General features: G+C 45.2%; 2 protein-coding genes across 7 annotated transcripts in view; one reads left to right on the top strand and one right to left on the bottom strand.

The window, feature by feature from the left end:
- LOC143766587 (uncharacterized) overlaps positions 1-23,625 on the top strand; it is a 925,271-nt gene that overhangs the window by 526,275 nt on the left and 375,371 nt on the right. The gene's annotated exons all lie outside the window — the stretch shown is intronic.
- Positions 1-23,625, bottom strand: part of LOC143766599 (uncharacterized) — a 264,129-nt gene that overhangs the window by 52,700 nt on the left and 187,804 nt on the right. Inside the window, exons 2-8 of one of the 6 annotated variants that reach the window (XM_077254396.1) lie at positions 8,649-8,677; positions 7,368-7,517; positions 7,065-7,238; positions 6,859-6,982; positions 6,678-6,775; positions 6,389-6,479; positions 295-2,385 (exon numbers count right to left, since the gene is read on the bottom strand). In XM_077254396.1, the coding sequence (XP_077110511.1) occupies positions 1,115-2,385; positions 6,389-6,479; positions 6,678-6,775; positions 6,859-6,982; positions 7,065-7,238; positions 7,368-7,439 (1,830 nt within the window). In that variant the 5' untranslated portion in view covers positions 7,440-7,517; positions 8,649-8,677 and the 3' untranslated portion in view covers positions 295-1,114. Of the gene's footprint in view, positions 1-294; positions 2,389-6,388; positions 6,480-6,677; positions 6,776-6,858; positions 6,983-7,064; positions 7,239-7,367; positions 7,518-8,648; positions 8,783-23,625 lie in introns of those variants that run through there. The other 5 variants (XM_077254395.1, XM_077254394.1, XM_077254391.1 and 2 more) reach the window with 5 other exon arrangements.

The following is a 23,625-nucleotide window of genomic DNA, read 5'->3' on the forward strand; positions in this document are numbered from 1 at the left end:
AAAAAAAATAAGGCTGGATCCAAAATTGCTGACTTCAAAATGGCCGCCATGATCACCACCCAACTTGAAAAGATTTCCCCCAACTATATACTAAATTGCCACAGACAGGAAGTTGATATCACCAACCATTCCCATTTTATTTAGGTGTATCCATATAAATGGCCCACCCTGTACTATAGCTGAATGGCACATATTCTAATGTATACACATCATAAAAAACATATGAATACAGTTTTCTCTGGAGTGTTATCGGGGGAGAGGGGTTGCATTAGTTTGATTGAAAAAAAATTTAATCACTGGAAGATGACAACTTTATTGTATTTTATGTATAACAATAACATATAAATGATACTATGTAACATTACAAATATCTTTATTCTACTGATGTCTCTTTGTAAAAACATTACTGTGTAATTTTCTTAATAAGAATGATCTAATTAAAAAAAGTGCGTCGTATAGTCCAAGAAATACGGTAAGTTCTAAAGTAATTTCCCTTTCTCATTCAATTATACGACCATCTGTTATATATTTTTGTACAATTTGTCAATAACGAATATAGTTTCTCTGCATCCGAGTTATTTTTGATGGTCAACAAAATACGATTTTCCAGTAATTATTTTTCACACTCTAGGTATGATAATGACTTCTCCTCTGTGTGGGATTTTGACTTCTTATTCCTCATGTTTGGTCCCATTAACATAAAAACACTTCTATAAACCTCCCATACTGGTGCGGTTCCAGCGGTGTCAGCACTTGTGTTTTGGGGACTCATATAAGATTGTTATGTAATGTGAGCCCTGTGTCCAATTAACACTGGCTTCACTGTTCTCACCTTCAGACAAATCGAACAATAAGAAGTCAAAGAGAAGTCGTAGCCATAGCTTCCTGTTGATGTTCAATACATCCGAAGGTGGGGACACTGAAGCAGGGACTGATTGGGCACAAGGCTCGTGTGATGCAACAACCTCATATGAGCTCCAAGAAAGTGAGAGCAGGTACCAATGGAACAGCAACGGCATGGAAGGTGAATATGATTTTTTTTTATTTTAACGAGGCCAAACATGATCACAACCTCTTTAAGAAACTACAATTTCTCTTTAAAACATTTCCTACATTAAGAACATAAAAAAGGCTTCTCCCTTGTGTGAATTTTATGGTGCTTAACCAAATTTGATTTCTGGTTAAAACACTTGCCACATTCCGAACATGAATAATGCTTCTCCCCTGTGTGGGTTCTCTGGTGCTTAACACAATCTGATTTCTGCTTAAAATATTTACCACATTCTGAACATGAAAATGGCTTCTCTCCTGTGTGAATTCTTTGGTGCTTAACCAAATCTGATTTATGATTAAAACATTTCCCACATTCTGAACATGAAAAAGGCTTCTCACCTGTGTGAATTCTCTGGTGCTTAGCCAAATCTGATTTATGATTAAAACATTTCCCACATTCTAAACAAGAAAAAGGCTTCTCCCCTGTGTGAATTCTCTGGTGCGTAACAAAATCTGATTTATGATTAATACATTTCCCACATTCTAAACAAGAAAAAGGCTTCTCCCCTGTGTGAATTCTCTGGTGTATAACAAGACTGCATTTCTGGTTAAAACATTTCCCACATTCTGAACATGAAAAAGGCTTCTCCCCTGTGTGAATTCTCTGGTGCTTAACCAAATCTGATTTATGGTTAAAACATTTCACACATTCTGAACATGAAAAAGGCTTCTCCCCTGTGTGAATTCTCTTGTGCTTAACCACATCTGATTTATGACCAAAACATTTCCCACATTCTACACAAGAAAAAGGCTTCTCCCCTGTGTGAATCCTCTGGTGTATAGCAAGACTGCATTTCTGGGTAAAACATTTCCCACATTCTGAACATGAAAAAGGCTTCTCTCCTGTGTGAATTCTGTGGTGCTTAACCAAATCTGATTTCTGGTTAAAACATTTCCCACATTCTGAACAAGAAAAAGGCTTCTCCCCTGTGTGAGTTCTCTGGTGTATAACAAAATCTGATTTCTGGTTAAAGCATTTCCCACACTTGGCACAAGAAAAACTGTTTGCTATGTGAATTTTTGGATGTTTAAGAAAAGACTTTTCAAGGGGAAAACTAGTTCCATATTCTGAACTTGAAAATGGCTTCTTTGCTTTAGGAGCAGTTAGTTTTTTAATGCTTGTTTTGCGACTTTGATTTTTCTTAGTAGTCGGTAATGAATCAGAAGCTGGGTCCTGTTTGGAAGGATCAGATGACAGATCTTTGCTGTGAAGAGATGATGGTATATCTGGAGTAATAGCATTCACTTCAATTGTATCATGTGGGATCTTTAGATTATCTGATTTAAAAATTGAAGATGTCAGCTGTCCCTCTGATCTCCTAGTACAGTCATCTGCTAAGAATAAAACCAATTAATATTTCTAAATAAAATAACCTCACATTTTATATTGTTGAACATTTCTATTTAATCTGTAAAAATGGCAAGTTATGTAAAAATATTGAATTATTCACCAAGACAATGACAGTCTACAATTTATTAGAAAACCCCATAGGACGAACCAGTAGAGCATAGTGTTAAACTGTTTGTTCATTCTGCCTCCCAAATTGGGTGTAAAAAAACACCAAACAATGTTATGTAGGTGAAAATAATTCCAGTAAAAAGTTCTACTCATCTTACAAAAAACAAATACGAACTCAAGTCCATAATCTGTCAATGGTAAAAGAGAGGTTTCCACATTATTAGTGCTCAAAGTCTCTTTAAAAGAGACATGGCTTACATAAACCAATCCAGCAAAATCCACTCTCCCAAAGACAAATTTCCTCCTCGCTTCTGAGCATTGTAGTGTGCCCAAACCACATTGGTTTATGTGGAGATTTCTACTACTCTGGTTTTCTGCCATTTTGACATATTAGTGCATCTGCAAATGGTATGTCCCATCTCCTCTTGGATCTTCTTCAATGACATCTGCTTCTGTCACCAGGCGCCACTGGTAATAGAGGAGACATTGGAACCAGAAGATCTGAGCGGCGCAGACTCTGTCCAGCCACTAAGATTAAGGTGCCTGCAACCTGTGGTACCATCCACTCTGGCAGTATGGGTGTGTGGGCTGTCCAGCTGAAGTAATCTGCTCCCTGCTTCAGCCACCTCGAAAGCACCACACCATACTAAAGCTCGAAGCATATTGCCAGAAGCTGCCAAATACAGCCTTATTCTCCTTTGGTTCAGTCCTCTGTGCTCAGCTCTTGACTTGTGTATTTGTTTCCTGTTGTGACCCAGACCCGTTTACTGAGTACTCGTGTCTTCTGATTTTGTATTTTCTCTATCCTCCTGGTTGAGAGCAGACAACCTGACTACTGTTCTTGCCATCTCATACTACAGAAAAGCAAGTATCAATGTGGCCCATCCTAGGGGTCTGTATGTAATTCCAGATTCATGAATAGGGGTTAAAGCAGTTAAAGGGTGATGGGCAAAACTGTGACTATAGACAATAACGCATTTACTGAAATAATCAAGCTGAACAGTCTTTTAAGTGAAAAAAAATGAGTAACTAGTGATGAAACCTCTCTGGAGTAATAAGAATATGGGGCTCGGTGGCTCTGGGCTAGATAAACTATCATAAAGGACAATATTTTCTATCACATGAGTTTCAAGAATAAAATATTAGACTTTTAAAGAGAACTAGTTATAATAGCGCAGAGCTGAGGTGTCATAACTACAGATCTTGAGCATTTGGAAAAATCAAAGGAAACTTTTTTTTTTTTTAAAGACTACTTCGGAGTTACAGACTCATATGTGAGGCAGACCGATCCCACCACAATTAAACTATCATACAGATGAACATGCAAAAAAAATAGAATTAAAAAATATGATACATCCCTAAAAACAACATATGTATGAGGGGATAACTACAACAGTAAACTGGACTTGCACTTATTTATGGTGGACCATTGGAGCTAATGTGAGTCCTGACCAGAAGAGTAGAGAAAGTATTAGTGCCCCCATTTCAGGAGAGATTGTGCAGTAATGCGAATCCTTTAGCATTGAAAAACATAATGGAATTAATGATGTGGAGTGAATCCATGAAACCAGGGCTCGAGCCATGTCAACACATCTCCTGCAGGCGTGAATAAATGTATATTACAGCCATCAGCCACGCACAGCTTAGAGATATATCATGGCACATGTGTAATGTTTTTTTCCATAGTTTATCACAATCTTTCTTGAAGTTAGTCGGCTTTAAAAGAAATTGAAAAGTCAGGATAAAGGGAAACTCTGTTGTTATTGTACAGAAATTCACCCTTGGCTTCACTGAACATTTAATGTTGTCGATCATAAAAGTAAAGTTTGGCCAGAAAGACTGGACCTGGTCTTGTAGGGACCATATGAGAATAATCAGCAGCACAGAAGGGAGAGAAGGGAGATTCATCCAATAAGATATCAGGGATCTAGGAAGCCAACAGCATCATTACCCTCGCTTTCTCTTACAGGCCATCGTAATATTTTCTTCAAGGGATTTTCTAACTTGTCAGCACATTCTACGTATGCTGTCATTTGGCTTTGTAGTTTACAGATCTGGGCAGGTAACTGTCAGCGTCTTCTAATCCCAGGAGGAAGGTACAGTGCCTACAAGTAGTATTCAACCCCCTGCAGATTTAGCAGGTTTAATAAGATGCAAATAAGTTAGAGCCTTCAAACTTCAAACAAGAGCAGGATTTATTAACAGATGGATAAATCTTACAAACCAAAAAGTTTTGTTGCTCAGTTAAATTTTTATAAATTTTAAACATAAAAGTGTGGGTCAATTATTATTCAACCCCTAGGTTTAATATTTTGTGGAATAACCTTTGTTTGCAATTACAGCTAATAATCGTCTTTTATAAAACCTGATCAGGCCGGCACAGGTCTCTGGAGTTATCTTGGCCCACTCCTCCATGCAGATCTTCTCCAAGTTATCTAGGTTCTTTGGGTGTCTCATGTGGACTTTAATCTTGAGCTCCTTCCACAAGTTTTCAATTGTGTTAAGGTCAGGAGACTGACTAGGCCACTGCAACACCTTGATTTTTTGCCTCTTGAACCAGGCCTTGGTTTTCTTGGCTGTGTGCTTTGGGTCGTTGTCTTGTTGGAAGATGAAATGACGACCCATCTTAAGATCCTTGATGGAGGAGCGGAGGTTCTTGGCCAAAATCTCCAGGTAGGCCGTGCTATCCATCTTCCCATGGATGCGGACCAGATGGCCAGGCCCCTTGGCTGAGAAACAGCCCCACAGCATGATGCTGCCACCACCATGCTTGACTGTAGGGATGGTATTCTTGGGGTCGTATGCAGTGCCATCCAGTCTCCAAACGTCACGTGTGTGGTTGGCACCAAAGATCTCGATCTTGGTCTCATCAGACCAGAGAACCTTGAACCAGTCAGTCTCAGAGTCCTCCAAGTGATCATGAGCAAACTGTAGACGAGCCTTGACATGACGCTTTGAAAGTAAAGGTACCTTACGGGCTCGTCTGGAACGGAGACCATTGCGGTGGAGTACGTTACTTTTTGTATTGACTGAAACCAATGTCCCCACTGCCATGAGATCTTCCCGGAGCTCCTTCCTTGTTGTCCTTGGGTTAGCCTTGACTCTTCGGCACGGGAGGAAACTTTCAAAGGCTGTCCAGGCCATGGAAGGCTAACAGTAGTTCCATAAGCCTTCCACTTCCGGATGATGCTCCCAACAGTGGATACAGGTAGGCCCAACTCCTTGGAAAGGGTTTTGTACCCCTTGCCAGCCTTGTGACCCTCCACGATCTTGTCTCTGATGGCCTTGGAATGCTCCTTTGTCTTTCCCATGTTGGCCATGTATGAGTGCTGTCCACAAGTTTGGGGAGGGTCTTAAATAGTCAGAAAAGGCTGGAAAAAGAGATAATTAATCCAAACATGTGAAGCTCATTGTTCTTTGTGCCTGAACTACTTCTTAATACTTTAGGGGAACCAAACAGAATTCTGGTGGGTTGAGGGGTTGAATAATAAATGACCCTCTGAAAAGACTTTTCACAATTTAAAAAAAAACAAAAAACAAAGAAATAACATTCTTTTTTGCTGCAGTGCATTTCACACTTCCAGGCTGATCTACAGTCCAAATGTCACAATGCCAAGTTAATTCCAAATGTGTAAACGTGCTAAATCTGCAGGGGGTTGAATACTACTTGTAGGCACTGTAGATCCTCCAGGCTATACATTCTATAGAAAAGGGCTTTTAATGCCGAAAGTCACTTGAACAGTTTTGGAGGGTAGAGAATGATGTGGTCTAGAGGCAAAATGGTGATGACACAATTGTGATACACCACCGATAAAGCAGCTACAGCCGGTGACTGATGAGAATCTGACTTCTCTGTATTTAGTGGTTACTACTCACCTGGGTTGTCATATGTGGGGATCTCCTCTTTACACCACTCATCACCCCTCACATATGCCTCTGTAGTATTAATATGGGTCAGATTTTCACCCTAAAACAAATATTGTAAAAGTCACAGACAGATGGAGAAGTCACATCTATGATCAGCTCTAATCCTGCCATCTCCACCGTTCTCATTACACAAGTATAAAACATATAATACTGGTGGATAAAACAAGACTGAGCACAAGATCTTCACAGCCGTCTACACATCATAGGGGAGATCTCCTGACACCTTCTCTCCATCTACCTGATGATCCTGAGGAACATTGGGATCTTCTTGTTTACAGTCCTGTGGAAGAAGAGGACGGGGACATCTCTCTGGTGTTGTCATCTTACTGGATAGATCTGGAGGAAACACATACAGGGACTGAATTCATTCTTTACATACAGATAATTATAGGCCGTATGTATTTAGTCCTGTCTATTACCTGGTGATGTGAGGGGCTGGGGAACCTCCATCATGACGTCCTTGTACAGATCTCTGTGTCCTTCTAAATACTCCCACTCCTCCATGGAAAAATAGACGGCGACATCCTGACTCCTTATAGGAACCTGACACATACAATGATACCGTCATCCCCCGATCCCTTCATAGCGTTACTGTATAATGTCCCAGCATTCCCAGCAGTGTCACCTCTCCAGTCAGCAGCTCAATCATCTTGTAGATGAGTTCTAGGATCTTTTGGTCATTGATGTTTTCATGTATCAGGGGGTGAGGTGGAGGCCTTATGATCGGGCTCAGGGGTCTTCCCTCAGACACAGGGTCCGGACAGCGCTCACTAGAGGTCTTCTTCACTACTGTGTAATCCTGGTTATGGAGAGACACATTAATGAATCTCACTACAGACATTTCCAGAGTCCTCACCTCTCCAGTTCTGTCCATCTGTTATTCCCATAGATAAGAATGATGTAATGTGACGTCATCAGAATCTCTCACCTCTCCAGTAAGCCGGAAGAGGATCTCTAGGGTGAGGTGTAATATCCTCTCCGCCATCTTGTCTCTGTCCATATCTATCCTTGATGGGTAAATCAGGAAAATTCTCTTCTATAGAAGATCTTCACTGAGAGGATCCGATATTGTAGAGACCTGAATGAGAAGAAGATGAGCCGATGTAACATCATAAGAATCCAGTGTAATAATACAATTACTGGAGGTAATAAGGGAAACATATGAGATTTATTATTGTACAGTATTTAGTTTCCTTCTTTCCATCTACTAATAAAACCTATATATTTTGGCCACAGACAACAAGCAGTTTCTCCCTCGGAGTCGGCAGCTGAATACGTTCCTCATAGACTCATCTTCCATAACGCTAATTCTCGCCTCATTTACCGACCCTGGAATCGGCATTAGTAATACTGCAGGAGATATTCATTACACGTGACAGGAGAAATAACGACTTCATGGTGAGGACGACATCTCCATCTCCTACTGCGGCTCTAGGAACAGATCTGTCCAGAGTCGGTCACTGACTCCATCCCCACCGGCCTCTATATGAAGGTTTCCCGACAATACTGTGTGGGCCCCGTACTATGAGAGTAATACAGGTTTCCTTGGTTCCCGTCTTTCATAGTTGGGCCGTTTGTATCTATCAGCGGAAAAGGAACAAAACCATTGTGATTCTTATAAGGAAACAACACAAAACCCCCTAAATATAACATTTGATAACAACCCCACAATCTGTGACTCTTCAGGGTAAGGCTTCTTTCACACTTGCGTTGGTACGGGGTCGTCGCAAAGCGTCGGCCCGACGTACGTTGTGCAAATTCGGCACAACGTGGGCAGCGGATGCAGTTTTTCAACGCATCCGCTGCCCATTCTATGTCCTGGGGAGGAGGGGGCGGAGTTCCGGCGGCATTTGTGCGGTCGCAAATGGCGGACGCGACATACGAAAAAACACATTGAATGTTTTTTTCGTGCCGACGGTCCACCAAAACATGATGCATGCAGTGCACGAAGGACAAGACGTATGGCCATATGTCACGATCCGTCGGCAATACAAATCTATGGGAAAAAAACGCAAGTGTGAAAGTAGCCTAAATCGCTCTCTCACCATTGGATTAGAGCTGATACTATGAAGCTAAAGTGACTAAACAGACTTTCTGTCACCTCCATAAAGGGGCACTTTTCCGTGTTTGTCAGAACTGTCCGAGGATTATTAGAGGTGATAGTTTCCCCCCAATTAGAAGGGACACCTGTGAATATTGGGGTCTTTACCTGCTACAGTTCTGGTGTGGACCCTCCACCTGCAGAGCCGCACTCCACATAGAGAATAATGGAGCCTCCAGCACCGACCTCCACCCGCAGAGCCGCACTCCACCTATATGGCTGCTCTGTGCACACAGGACCTGTGATGAGGTCACAGGAGGGGAGGAGTCAGGGGTCACATGATCAGGGGCCTCAGTGTATGCAGGACTCTGCTGTGCTGGTTGTCATGGTGCTGGATGAAGGAAAGTTTATGTGTGGGGTCAGGAGGGGTTTACAGTGTGGATGTAGCAGAGCCGTGTGTGTACGAGGTGTACGGAGCGGAGCCGTGTGTGTACAAGGTGTACGGAGCAGAGCCGTGTGTACGAGATGGATGTAGCAGAGCCATAGGTGTACAGAGCAGAGCCGTGTGTGTACGAAGTGTATGGAGCGGAGCCGTGTGTGTACAAGGTGTACGGAGCGGAGCCGTGTGTGTACGAAGTGTATGGAGCGGAGCCGTGTGTGTACGAGGTGTACGGAGTGGAGCCGTGTGTGTGCGAGGTGTACGGAGCGGAGCCGTGTGTGTACGAGGTGTACGGAGCGTGTATAGAGTGGCGCCGTGGCTATAATCAGCCTTTGGAGGTAATTGGTTTTCTAACCTTGCCCTTAGAGGGTCTTACAATTTGATGCATCATGAAGGGCGATCAGTGGAAAACGGTGTTTTTACCTTCTGAGGATTATTGGGAAATCTCATCCGGCCATTCGGAGTCTCCAATGCACCAACAGGATCTCACTAGTGATGAGCGAGCATGCTCGCCACTAATCGTTACTCGCCCGAGTATCACGGTACTCGGCGACCACCGAGCATTTCCGGGATTATTTGGCGCTCGGGTCTCCGCCCTGAAATTTTGGCGGTCTTTAGAGCGCCAATGAATATGCAGGGATTGTCTGCCATGCACTGTAAGGCTTACATTCTACGTTGCAGAATGCAAGCAGAATTTTCCTCATCAAAATCGGACTACATTAGCAGGAAATCCGCTCGCGTTTCTCTAGCGTTTTTTTCCCCATGCTTCCCAATACAATTATATAGCGTCAAAATCACCGAAATTCCACCAAATTAATAAACATGCTGCGTTTTTTTCCGTGACAACAATGCGGAATTCCACTAAAAATAATGGAATGCATTTGGTAAGCGTTATTTTAAGCGTTTCCGCAGGGAAAATAGGCAGAAAAAACACTAAAAAAAACGCAACGTGTGCACATAGCCTTATACCGCAGCCATCTTTGTTGTGGTATTACAGTGATTGGCTAGCCGCACAGTCATCAGGTCTATAAGAGACCTGACGCCACCCTGCTTGCCGCAGTCTGCTCCATCAAGAGGCCCCATTACTGTCTGCTGCTGCCTATTTTATATACACGTAGCTGTAGGTATCTGTGGCTAGGATTCAATTTTTTTGGCACCTGAATCCTGTTAATTTTATTACAAAGCAATCCAAACCCCCTTTTTTTTCTACATTTATTTGCTTGGTCACACTGCAGACTACAGCCAGTTCATTTTAATACAATAGCATGAAAATCGAGCGATTTAAAACTGCTTTTTTTTGTCCCAGGTATCAGATGTGGCCTTTTTTTTCCTGTAGTATTTTTTGGAGTGTCTTACATTTTTGGACATCTTTTTACTAGCACTTGCTGTTTACTGATAATTTCCGCAACAGAGTATTTTTTGGCTTTACTGTGCCTTTTTTGTGTTTCAGTTTCTTGGTGATGTGAACAGTGTCCCTACAGGCTTGTTTACCGTGTGAACGGCTCATGTGTTTGTTTTAACCAATTGTTTCTTGTTTCTACAAGACTAGGGAGGTTCCCACCCCTCCTTGTGAGCCGTGCACATAAAAGCCATTCCATGCTACATGTCCACATTGGACATTTCCTTTCTGAATCCTGCTTATACAGATACTAAACATATGACCAGGTTTTTAAATACATCAGATAGGGATTACATACATTAGTTAGGACTGCTCTAATATGGGTATACCTTGACGTTTGATAGAGCGGCTTAATATACTTTTTTTTTTTCAAAAAACGTATTAACCAAATACCCTGTGTTTTTCCATCTTTTTACTAGCACTTGATGTTTACTGATATTTTCTGCAACAGAGATTTTTTTGTTTTACTGGGCCTTTTTTGTGTTTCATTTTTGGACACCATTTTGCTGACCAAAAATCTTTATCTGGCCAAAAAATATTTAGCTACAGTTCTTATATTTATCACTATGTTTTGTACGCCACACGCATCAAATATCATTAGGCTAAATATTTTACAATTTTCGTGCTACATTTTTTTTTAGGGTCATAGTCTACTTATTGACAATTTTGGTGCGCCCCAAAAAAATCCAGGCCACATATTTAACAGTGTTCTTTCTCCGTCAGACGCCAGATCTATCTATGCTCTACAAATAGTTGATTTTTAGGCCTACATTCCTATTTTTTGGCTGTCAGCTACCCTAGGTCTATACAGTATTTTGAGTAAAAAAAATAAAAAAGAACTCCAGGCCACATATTGAAGAGTGTAATATCTCCGTAAGACTCCTAGTCTATCTGTGCTCTCCAAATAGTTGCTTTTCAGGACTACATTCCACTTTTTGGGCTGTCTGCTACCCTAGGTCTATACACTATTTTTGGGGTAAAAAATAAAAAAAATACAGGCCACATATTGAACAGTGGTATAGCTGTGACATACCTCATCTATCTGTGGCCTACAAATTGTATCATTAGAATCGAGGCTTGCATTCACCGTTTTATTAAAATGGGCAAGGCGTATGGCAAGGGACAGGGAAGTGGATGTGATGGTGCATGCAGAGCTTGAGCCCATGGGCAAGCTGAAAGTGGGTCACATCAAACACCCACATCTTCTCGCAACAGATTCTTGTCAGAATTCATAGGGCATGGCAGAACAATCGACACCAGAGCAGCGTGAAAAGGTAGTTGGTTGGATGGCAGGTAATGCTTCAAGTCACTTTGTCACCACCAGCAGCACCCTGTCTTCCACACGGTCAAGTCTGAGTAGCCATGACTCTGCACAGCATATTCCTCTCCCTGATCCTCCTTCGTTCCACCATGCTGAGTGCCCTGAGACAACTGATCTAACACTTGGACACTCCGAATAGTTGTTCACTTTTCCATTTATCGATTCAGGCCTCTCTCACGGTCCACTTAAAGCGAGGCAAGAGGAGATTCCATGTAGCGATGCCCAAATATTTTAACAGAAATGGTCACACGAAGGCGATGGTATTAATGTGTAACAAGAAGTGGACGATGATGAGACAATTGCCAGAAAATCAGGAGGAGGACCAGGGTGCGGAAGTGGAAGAAAAGGTGGTGGATGATATAGTAACTGACACAACCTGGCAGGAGGACATGCAGAGCGAAGACAGCAGCACACAGTTCCGTTCCATGCAACACCAACATGATGGAAGTTGCCAATCTAACTGTAAGGTCTTCACGAGTCTGGTTGCTTTTTTTAAAGACTGCCGCTAACCCCAAACAGGCAATTTACAACACCTGCCAGGCTCGCATCAGCAGGGGTTGCAAAACTACCAGCCTGACCACCACCAGCATGATCAAGCACATGGCAACAAAGCACCCGACTTTGTGGGCCGAACCACAGGCACCAGTGGCTGCGGGTAACAACACTCCTTCCACTCTTGTGCATGAAAGCCAATCCCCTGACCATGGTGCATGTGAAGATGGCTCCTGCCCTGCAGCTGCCATTACCCAGACTCAACTAGCACTACCATTGAGCACATCCACGTCCTTGTCCCAGCTCAGCCTTCAGTTGTCCATACCACAGTCATTGGAATGCAAGAGGAAGTATGCCTCCAACGCCTCACAAGCCACAGTACTACGTTCAGAAATTTCTCATCTGCTTGTGCTTGAAATTTTGCCTTTTAGGCTCATGGAGATAGAAGCTTTCCGCAACCTGATGGCGGCGGCTGTCCCAAGATATTCGGTCCCCAGCCGCCACTATTTCTCCCAGTGTGCCGTCCCAACATTACCCATGCCCTCAACAATGCTGTTACTGGGAAAGTCCACCTAACCATGGACACGTGGACAAGTGCTTGTGGGCAGGGACGGTACATCTCACTGATGGCACACTGGGTTAACATATTGGAAGCCGGGACCCAGTTGGACTATAGGATGGTGCATGTCCTCCCAACCCCGAGGATTGCGGGCCCAAAGTGAATCTGGGTTGCCCCCACAGTCTACAGCTTCTGCACCGCCTCTTCTGCCTCCTTTTCAGCCTCCATCTCCGAAAATAGCACATCAGTCACAAGCTGGAAGCACTACAGCAGTGCCTCATCCAAGCGCCAACAGGCTGTGCTGAATTTAATCTGCATAGGTGACAAACCGCACAATGCTGAAGAGTTGTGGACAGCTCTGAAAGAGCAGTCAGATCTGTGGCTGACATCGCTGAACCTACAGCCAGGCATGGTCGTGTGTGACAATGGCCGGAACCTGGTGGCAGCTCTGAGGCGAGCTCACACACGTGCCTTGCCTGGCCCATGTGCTTAACCTTGTGGTTCAGAGTTTATTCAAAACCTCCCCGGAGCTGCCGCATCTGCTTATGAAAGTACGCCGATTGTGTGCCCATTTTAGAAAGTCAGCTACTTGCCGTGCTTCAGCAGCGTTTGCAACTTCCGGATCACCGACTGGTGTGTGATGTCCCCACGCATTGAAATTATACACTGCGTATGTTGGAAAGGATATGTAAGCAGAAGAGGGCAGTTGTTGACTACCAGCATCAACAAGGCCATCGTTATTCAGTTCAGACAAGACCTCAGGAGTGGACATGGATGTCAGATATCTGTACCATCCTGCAAAATTTTGAGGAGCCCACCAAGATGCTAAGCAGCGATGATGCCATAATTAGCATCACCATCCCGCTTCTCTGCATTCTGAAAAGCTCTCTGCTCACAATTAAAGAGAATGCATTGCAGGTACAGCACGAGGACATGGAGCAAGGAACCATGCAAGGTGATTACACACAGCCTCATGTCATCCCAACATGGATTGGTTTGCAATGAGGAGGAGGAAGAACAGGAGCTACTTTCATGCGGTATAGACGTACTACAAGCACAACTGTCATACCATCTGTCTGAGGACAGGGAGGAGGAGGAGGATACCTTGGTCACTCATCCTGTTCTTGAGGACATGAAAGGCTTTCCTGTTACAAGTCTGGCACGCATGGCTAACTTTATGTTGCGCTGCCTTTCCCGTGACCCTCGTATTGTAAAAATTTTGGGTGACAGTCATTACTAGGTAGTGACACTTTTAGACCCATGCTACAAGGAGACCATTCAATCTTTTGTTCCAGAGGCAGACAGATGTACTAAAATGGTGCAGTACCAAAGGGCCATTGTTGCAGAATTGTTTAAAAAATTCCCATCTGAAAATGCTGGTGGCAAATGTCACAGTGCGTTGGACAACTAAGGAGTACATGCGAAAGACACAACTACAATCCAGCAGTGTCAGGGCAACACTGGCAAAGTTCAGGGACAGTTTTCTCAGACCCTCCCATCGCCCTGGCCCAGAGGCGTGGGGTAATGTCACAAGGATCGGAATGTTTGGGAAGAAGGTGAGGGAATACCTTGCTGACTGTACCAACGTCCTCTGAGATTCCTCTTTGTTGTCAAGATCCCACCTCTGCACAGGGGGAATCTTGAACCATCTCTGCTGCGGTCTCCCATTCTTCTCCAGCCGCAGTGGAGCCTGCTCAGCGGAGACATCAGTCCCAGCATCTGACTCAGGCTGATACTGGGCGACTGGTTACTACTGTTCTTCCAGGCTCTACCTTTGTAGCCAGCGCTGAGTAGCAGCGAATCGATCTTTCTGGGACTAAAGGTATTTTCACACTAAGCGACTTTGCAGCGAGATCGACGACGATCCGTGACCTGGATCTGGATCCCGCTGCGATATCGCTGGTCGGAGCTAGAAGTCCAGAACTTTATTTAGTCGCTTGATCACCCGCTGTCATCACTGGATCGGCGTGTGTGACGCCGATCCAGCGATGTGTTCACTTGTAACCAGGGTAAACATCTGGTTACTAAGTGCAGGGTCGTGCTTAGTAACCCGATATTTACCCTGGTTACCATTGTAAAAGTAAAAAAACCAAAACAGTACATACTCACCTTCTGATGTCTGTCACGTCCCCCGGCGTCCACTGGGTTACGCGCTGCTGCCGAGAACTTCCTGCACTGACTGTGTCAGCGCCGGCCATAAAACAGAGCACAGCGGTGACGTCACCGCTGTGCTCTGCTACTGCCGGCGCTGACACATTAAGTGCAGGAATCTCTGAGCAGCAGCGCGTAACCCTGTGGATGCCGGGGGATGTGACAGACATCAGAAGGTGAGTATGTACTGTTTTTTTTTTTTTTACTTTTACAGTGGTAACCAGGGTAAATATCGGGTTACTAAGCACGGCCTTGCACTTAGTAACCCGATGTTTACCCGGGTGCTGCAGGGGGACTTCGGCATTGTTGAAGACAGTTTCAATGATGCCGAAGTCGTTCCCCTGATCGTTGGTCGCTGGAGAGAGCTGTCTGTGTGACAGCTCCCCAGCGACCTAAACAGTGACGCTGCAGCGATCGGCTCATTGTCTATATCGCTGCAGCGTCGCTGAGTGTGACGGTACCTTAAGTCCTACTTTTCCCATACTGGGCATGCCCACGGGACGCCCTCACATTGGAGGTCGGGGGTAAAATGCGCAAGTCCTGAAGCGGCTCCTGTTGGACCACTAGGAAGGTCCTTGAGTGCTAAAACTATAAAAGGTTCGCATGGCCACACGGCCATGCGCTAGTATCAAACTTATGATATGAGCTCAGCACCAGTGTGGTCATGGTTGTATGTGGTCAGGGTTTCCCCACAGAGCGGGCAAAGGTGGGACTTATTGTGTCTCTCCTGTCGGACAGGGCGTTGGAATGGGCTACATCACTGTGGGAGCGTGGCGATCTTGTGGTGCAGAGTGCTCCGCTGTTCCTGAGCACTCTGAAACAGGTCTTTTTAAGACTTTGAGTCACCCAGGATATGGCGCTCCAAATGTTGGCATTGTCTCAGAGCTCGTCCTTGGTCAGCCATTTTGCCGCCCACTTCCGCACCCTAGCATCTGAGCTGGAGTGGTCAGATAAAGCCCTTATCCCTATATTTTGGAGGGGGCTGGCTGACCACGTGAAGGACGCTCAGGCTTCTAGGGAGATTCCCGCCACACTGGAGGAGTTAATAACTGTGTCTACTTGTATTGACCTCCATTTTCACGAGCGGAGGGTAGAGCGGGTCCAGTGTAGGCAGAGGTTTTCGGCTGGCTCCCACCCTCGCCAAACCTTTGGAATCTCCGGTCCAGGTCTCTGAGTCACATGAGACCATGGAAGTGTCCCAGACCGCTCATGCACTCAAGGTCTGTCATGTTTGCCAGCAGTCAGGACATCTTGCCACCAGATGTTCCCAGCGAGCGAGGAAACGTCAGCATCTAGTGGTAGTAGGTGGAGGTACACTAGACACGGCGATGTTTGCCTCCAAATTGTCCTTTAAGGGGACAATTACGATAGGCTCATTCACTCACTCAGTAGAGCTCTGCGTGGATTCTGGGGCGGAGGGCAATTTTATCTCTTCTGCCTTCACTCAACGTCACGCAATACCCCTGGTAATGCTAGTTAAACCAGTGACAGTATGAGTAGTGAATGGGTCGACACTGCCCTCACAGATAACACACCAGACCATCCCTTTCACTCTGTCCATGTCGCCATCTCATCAGGAGATTATATCTCTGCTCATCATTCCTGAGGGAATTGATGAGGTCCTGTTAGGGATACCTTGGCTACGGTACCACTCTCCTTATATTGAGTGGTCCACAGGCAGAATTTTGGGATGGGGTGAATCTTGTGGGGGTAGATATCAGAGGGAAAGTGATCAGGTTGCTACTACTGAGGTACACGCAGATCTATCCTCGCTCCCCAAGCAATATTGGCCCTATGCGGACGTGTTCTCCAAAAGGGCTCCGGAGACCCTTCCCCTCATCGCCACTATAACTGTCCTATTGACCTCTTGCCTGGTGCTGAGCAATTTCTCCCGGAGATGAGGCAATGTCGCAGTACATCCAGGAAAATCTGGCAAGAGGATTCATTAGAAAGTCAGTGCCACCTGCAGGGGCTGGGTTCTTCTTCATGCAGAAGAAAGGGGAACTACGTCCATGCATAGATTACAGGGGTCTTAATGCCATCACCGTTAAGAATAAGAATCCCCTGCCCCTGATATCTGAGCTTTTTGATAGGCTTCGGGGAGCAAGGGTATTTACTAAACTAGATCTGCGGGGTGCTTACAACCTGATTCGCATCCGTGAGGGGACGAATAGAAGACGGCTTTTAACACCAGGGATGGGCTCTATGAACATCTGGTGATGCTCTTTGGGCTCTGTAATGCTCCAGTCATTTTCCAAGACTTAGTAAACGATATCTTCCAGGATATGCTCTCCACCTCGGTCTCAGAGTGGAGACATCTTTTGGAGGTGGCTTGCTTTCCCTTTCCAAGTATTCACAGACCACAATAATTTGGTCTATTTACAGACAGCCCAGAGGTTAAATTCTTCCCAGGCCAGATGATCCTTGTTCTTCTCCTGGTTCCATTTCACCCTCCATTTTCTTTCTGGGGAGAAGAACATTTGTGCCGATGCTCTCTCTCACTCCATTGTATCATCTCAGGAGGAGGAAGAGGACCCTCAGCTTATTGTCCCTTCCGAGAGCCTGAGAACCGTGGCCCCGGTTTCGCTAGAGTCTGTGCCTCCGGGCAAAACTTTTGTACCATCACGTTTACGTCTGGAGGTTCTCTCTTGGGCTCACTCGTCCAGGGTGGGTGGACATTTTGGGACCAAAAGGACATCTGAGCTATTGGCGAGGACATAATGGTGGCCGCATATGGCCTGTGACATCGCAGACTATGTTCGGGCATGTGTCTCCTGCGCCAAGAACAAGTCTCCTTGTCACTGGCCAGCTGGGTTGCTTCACCCACTGACGGTGGCGGACAGGCCCTGGGAGATGGTCGGGATAGATTTTGTGGTGGGCTTACCCAAGTCTCATAGCTGCACCATTATTTGGGTGATCGACCATTTTTCCAAAATGGTGCACTTGGTGCCTCTTCCACGTCTACCTTCTGCATGGGCTCTGGCGGCGTTGTTTATCAAACATATCTTTCGCCTACACGGTATGCTGGACAAAATTGTCAGAGACCGGGGTCCCCAGTTTGAGTCTTGATTCTGGAGAGAGCTTTGTTGTCTACTCAGCATTGAGTTGAGTCTCTCCTCAGCATATCATCCCGAGACGAATGGGTTGGTAGAGAGGGCTAACCAGACCCTGGTCACATATCTATGACATTTTGTTTCTGCCAGGCAGGATGACTAGGCATCCTTGCTATCGTGGGTGGAGTTTGCGATTAACAACGCCATAGCTGACTCCACCGGTCAGACTCCTTTCCACCTTATTTAAGGCCAGCATCCGCGGGTTCCTGTGCCTATCCCCGTTTCTTCCGCCAACTCCAGGGAGGCAGACTGGGCTATGGAGGCACGGAACATTTGGGACCACACACAGGATGCCATCTGGGCCTCCAAGGAGAGAATAAGGTCCTCCGCCAATGCACATCGGCGTCCTGCTCCGACCTTTGCTCCTGGTGACTTAGTGTGGCTCTCTGCCCGTAACATCAGGCTGCGAGTTGAGTCCACTAAGTTTGCACCTCGCTACTTGGGTCCCTTCAAGATCCTCGGACAATATAACCCTGTGGTCTACCGTCTGGCCCGTCCTCCACGCTATCACTGACACCTTTCATGTGTCCCTCTTAAAGCCCGTATACATGTCCCGATTTTCCGAGTCATCTGCTGGGACATCGGGTTCATCTACAGACGATTACAAGGTGAATGCTGTTTTGGGGTGCAAGGTGGTATGTGGCAAAAAATTTTATTTGGTAAACTGGAAGGGTTATGGCCCAGAGGACAGGTCCTGGAGCCTGCTGAGCACATTCGGGCTCTGCAGCTCATTGCTGCCTTCGAGCGTAGCGAGTTCCAAGGAGGTGGGCCCTAGGGGGGTAATGTTAGGTGTCGAGTTCCCGCTTCTGCACAGGGGGAGTCTTGAACCATCTCCGCAGTGGAGCCTGCTTAGCGGAGACATCGGTCCCAGCGTTTGACTCAGGCTGACTGGTTACTACTGTTCTTCCAGACTCTGCCTTTGTAGCCAGCGCTGAGCAGCAGCGAACAGATCTTTCTGGGACTAAGGCTACTTTCACACTTCCGTCTTTCAGCTCCCGTCACAATTCGTCGATTTTTGAGAATGCAGGATCCTGCATTTTCCCATAGACTTGTATTAGCAATGGATCACGACGGATGGCCACACGTCGCATCCGTCGTGTTTTGGCAGACCGTTGTCTGGAAAAAACGTTCAATGTAATGTTTTTTGTCTGCGTTGGGAAAATGTGTACCGACGGATCCTGCGTCATACGTCGTTCACTAGAATGAAAGCCTATGGACGCAGGATCCGTCGCACACTGGAATCCAGCGACGGATCCAGTTTTTCCCCTCTGAGCATGCCCGGAAGGATTTTCAAGCCCGGGAAAAAGTCTCTCTCTCTCTTCTCTCTCTCTCGTCCCCGGACATTTATTTTCCCGGAATTTGTGTACGATGCATCCATCATCACACTGGATGTGTCACACGTTTTTCACTATTTTCATGTCGTCCGTCGATCCGTCATTTTGCTGCACTACGACGGACACAAAAAGACGGAAGTGTGAAAGTAGCCTAAGCCCTGGTTTTCCCATACTGGGTATGCCCAAGGGACGACCTCCCATTGGAGGTCGGGGGTCACATACGCAAGTCCTGAAGCGGTTTCTGTTGGACCACTAGGAAGGTCCTTGAGTGCTAAAACTATAAAAGGTTTGCATGGCCATGCGCTAGTATCAAACCTATGTTATGAGCTCAGCGCCAGTGTGGTCATGGTTGTATGTGGTCAGGGTTTGGCTGAAATAAGGCCCTAGAATACCGGCACCTCCGGTGAGGAGTTTTGTGTATGTGGATTCAGGGCTGGCGTATAGCCATTAGAATTCCAGCTCCACAGGAGAGGAGTTGCTTGTGTGCTATTCTGACTGCATGACCACTGTTGGCTCTATTAGGTAGCTGTGATCTCCTGTGAGGTTTAGGCTTCTTTCACATTTCCATCTTTCTGCTACTGTCACAATACGTCGATTTTTGAAAATGCAGGATCTTGCAAAAAAATTTGCAGGATCCTGCATTTTCCCATAGACTTGTATTAGTGACGTATGGACTCACGTTTTGTCTGGATCCTGCAAAATGTGACGGTCCGTCTTTTGCAAAAAAACATTCAAGGGAACATTTTTCTGTATGTTGTATCCCGTGTTTCCGACTGCGCATGCCCGGTCGGATCTCTCTCTCTCTCTCTTTCCTCCCTCCCCGGGACTTTAGACTGGACAGCGGGCCTGTTGAAAAACTGCGTCCGCTGCTCACGATATACACTATTTCACAAATGTCCGTCGGTACGTCGCGCCAACACTTTGTGACGGCCAACTACAGACGGAAATGTGAAAGTAGCCTAACAGGGCACGGCGTTCTCTTTTCTTAGTGAATCTGTGAAGTAACAGAGTTTGCTTATACCGCCATATATTACCGCCTGTTACTAGCAGCAGGTTTCTCTCCTGCACGGTGGACCCCGGGTTGCGAACGCACCTGTTTTATATATATTTATGCGTTCCACCAACCCTAACACTCTGTGCCTTTTAATTATTGGGTATCCAAGCTGGACACGTGGCATGAACTGGCAGTCTACGCTTTGAAGGTCCTGGCCTGCTGCTAGCGTTTTGTCAAAGCGGGTTTTTAGTGCTGCTGGTGGAATTATAACAGATAATTTGCGTGTCAACTGAAAATGCAGACAGGCTGACTCTTATAGAAATGAACAAGGGCTGGAATGGGCAAGACTTCTCTATACCACCAAATGACAGCGAAACATAACCTCCAATACAGTGTCTTTTTGGGAGGTATATTCCCATGCACCTCTTTACACCCACACATGGGTATACGCTTCCTGATTTTGGTCATTTTGTGTCCTCCTCCTCATCATCTACCACCACTAGAATGCCAGGGTGAACGTGTTCTGCGATGCTACAGCCAGTCCATTTTTTGGAAAGGGTGTCTATGAGGCCCATAAATTTTTTTTAAAAAATGTACCCCCATGGGGAAATGTATGTCAGCCCATGCACTTAGGGTATGGGCATTCCAAGTACAGGAGACCCACTCCTTTAAATTGTGAAAAGATTTATAGGAGGACATCCACCACCACTAGAACACGAGGGTGAACTTATTCCGTAATGCAACAGCCACGTTATTGTTTGCAAACGGTTGTTTGAGGTCTTTCCAGAGTTCACCTATCGTTTCTCCCACCTCCCAATGAGTAGCTAAAAAAAAATCAATAAAAAAAAAAAATTATAGAATTGGACAGGAAGAGCAAATAGGTAGCTGTGGTATCGCACAGCGCCCTGCTAACACTACAGTAATTTTTTTTAATTACCAACATTACATAACAAAAGTGGATATAAAACCACAATCTGTGTCCTCCCAGAATTCCGCTGTACACATCTCAGTATTTAGATCACTATTACCGTGATCTCTTTCCCATCTGCATTTCTCTGTCTTCATATCACAGATATCACAAAATGCTTCAGCCGCAGGGCAAAAAGTATTTCCTACGATTGAACTGTTCTGGATTACATTTGTACAAAAAATGTTTTTGGCTAAAACACAGTCAGTGGACACTTAGTAGTCCCCCCACCATTTTAAAGGAATATGAAGGAATGAGATCCATTTGTAGGAATTCCAATTTTAAAAGTACAAAACCACAACTAAGATTATTTTTTCATTTGAAAAAGATTAGTGAACAAGTTATTCAACATTTATTTAGCTTCCCTTTACAGCACAGTAGAACCATAATTCTGCTGTATCACAATACTAAAGCAAGGGGAAAACGGAAATTCTTGTTGCAATAACGCAACTTGACAACAGGATAAGTTGTCCAATGTCTGATGCCACACTCCTTCAAACATCAACTACCTTCTGGTGATCATCACCACCATTAAACAAAACCAAAAAAGAAAAATGATTTTTTTTTTAAAGGAGTCTCTGGGCCCATATGTGAATTGTGAATCTCATTATTACAGCCTCCAAGTTGTGTTGGTCTCATCAGAGCTTAATCTTAAATGCAGATTGTTGAATGACTGCTGATGACCCTGAGGATTTAAAGAGTGATTGTAAGATAGTATCAGGGTCAACTTCAGCTGAAGGATTTTAAGCCACACTGGAGGAGTTTGTGTTTCTTCGACATTAAAGGGCACCTGTCACCCCGTTTTTTCCGTATGAGATAAAAATACTGTTAAATAGGGCCTGAGCTGTGCATTACAATAGTGTATTTTGTGGACCCCGATTCCCCACCTATGCTGCCGAAATACGTTACCAAAGTAGTCGTTTTCGCCTGTCAATCAGGCTGGTCTGGTCAAAAGGGCGTGGTGTCTTCCCCCAGATTTTGCTTAGTTTTCCGTTGGTGGTGTAGTGGTGTGCGCATGTCCAAGGTCCTGAATCCACTGCACAGGGGAGTGGAAAGATCGCGATGTGCACTATTTCATTGGTGATCGGTGGGCGCGGCCATCTTCCTTTGGCCGCGCGTGCGCAGAAGCGGCGCTCTGCTTGCCGCGGCTTCAGGAAAATGGCCGCGGGATGCCGCTCGTGCGCAGATGGAGATCGCGGCGGCCATTTTCCTGAAGCCGAGATGCGAACTCTGCTTCAGGAAAATGGCCGCCTTATCAGCACATTCACTTAGTATGGGCATTCCAAGTATAGGTGAAGCGCTCCTTTTTAATGTGACAATTTTTTTATGAGACCCTCCTCCACGTTTCTTCCAAGGGGGATTGTGTTGCATGCAAATTACGGCCAGGCCTTGCATTCACTTCATGGACAAAATTTATGGTATTAAAAAAAAATAATAATGTGAACTTTTGTTTCATGTGGACATCCAGTACGTGGTTTCAAAGGGTTTTTGGAGTGCATGCAATATTGGTGCAGGTCAGGCCTTGCATTCAATGCATAAGCAAACAGTATGGGAGACACACTTTCTTCTAATGGGAACAATTTTGTCATTTTGCCCTCACCTACGTCTACTGAAAGGGTTATTGGGGTGCATGTAACATTGGTGCAGGGCAGACCTTGCATTCAATGCAACATTTTTTCAGGAGGCCCTCCTGTACGTCTCGTGAAAGGGGTATTGGGGTGCGTCCTAATTTTTGGCAGCCTAGCCACTCACTGCATAGGCAACAACAGCAAAGGAGACCCACCGTTTAATATTGGCTTTTTAGGAAGATTAATGCCACCTGATGCACCAGTAAAAGTAGGCTCTGACTTTAAGAATCCCTCCTTCATAAATGAAACAAGATGGGTCTGCTTATGTGTCACACAACACATGGCCAGCTAGGGTTGTTAAATGTTACAATGACATTTCCCAGTGAATGCATTTGTATTGGTTGAAAGACGCTGCATGTGAACATAGCCAAAGTGGTGGAGGAGCATTTTTGCTTGGGGTTCATTATTTTGCCTTATGTACAAGTCATTACCCTGGGAAGGATGTGCCTTAACATATTTCCCATCAAAATCCATTTGGGTTTCTTTTTTGTATGTTTTTTGGTGCACCTGTAAAAATGGCATGAAACTCTGACAACATTGTTTACAGCTGTGACCTAGGAGTCAGAAACGCTTCCAGGGGTGATCCCCATGATGTTCCCATGTCATTTGAGCAGTGTTTCTATCATTTTCACACTTTTTAGACCTAAAAAAGGCCCCCGGGGGGGATCTAGGTAAAAATGCTCGGGTCTCCCATAGACTTACATTGGGCTCTTTGTTCTGTCCGAGTATGCGAGTATTACAAATTGTT

The sequence above is a fragment of the Ranitomeya variabilis genome, chromosome 4 (assembly GCF_051348905.1).
Source record: "Ranitomeya variabilis isolate aRanVar5 chromosome 4, aRanVar5.hap1, whole genome shotgun sequence".
Classification (NCBI taxonomy): Eukaryota; Metazoa; Chordata; class Amphibia; order Anura; family Dendrobatidae; genus Ranitomeya; species Ranitomeya variabilis.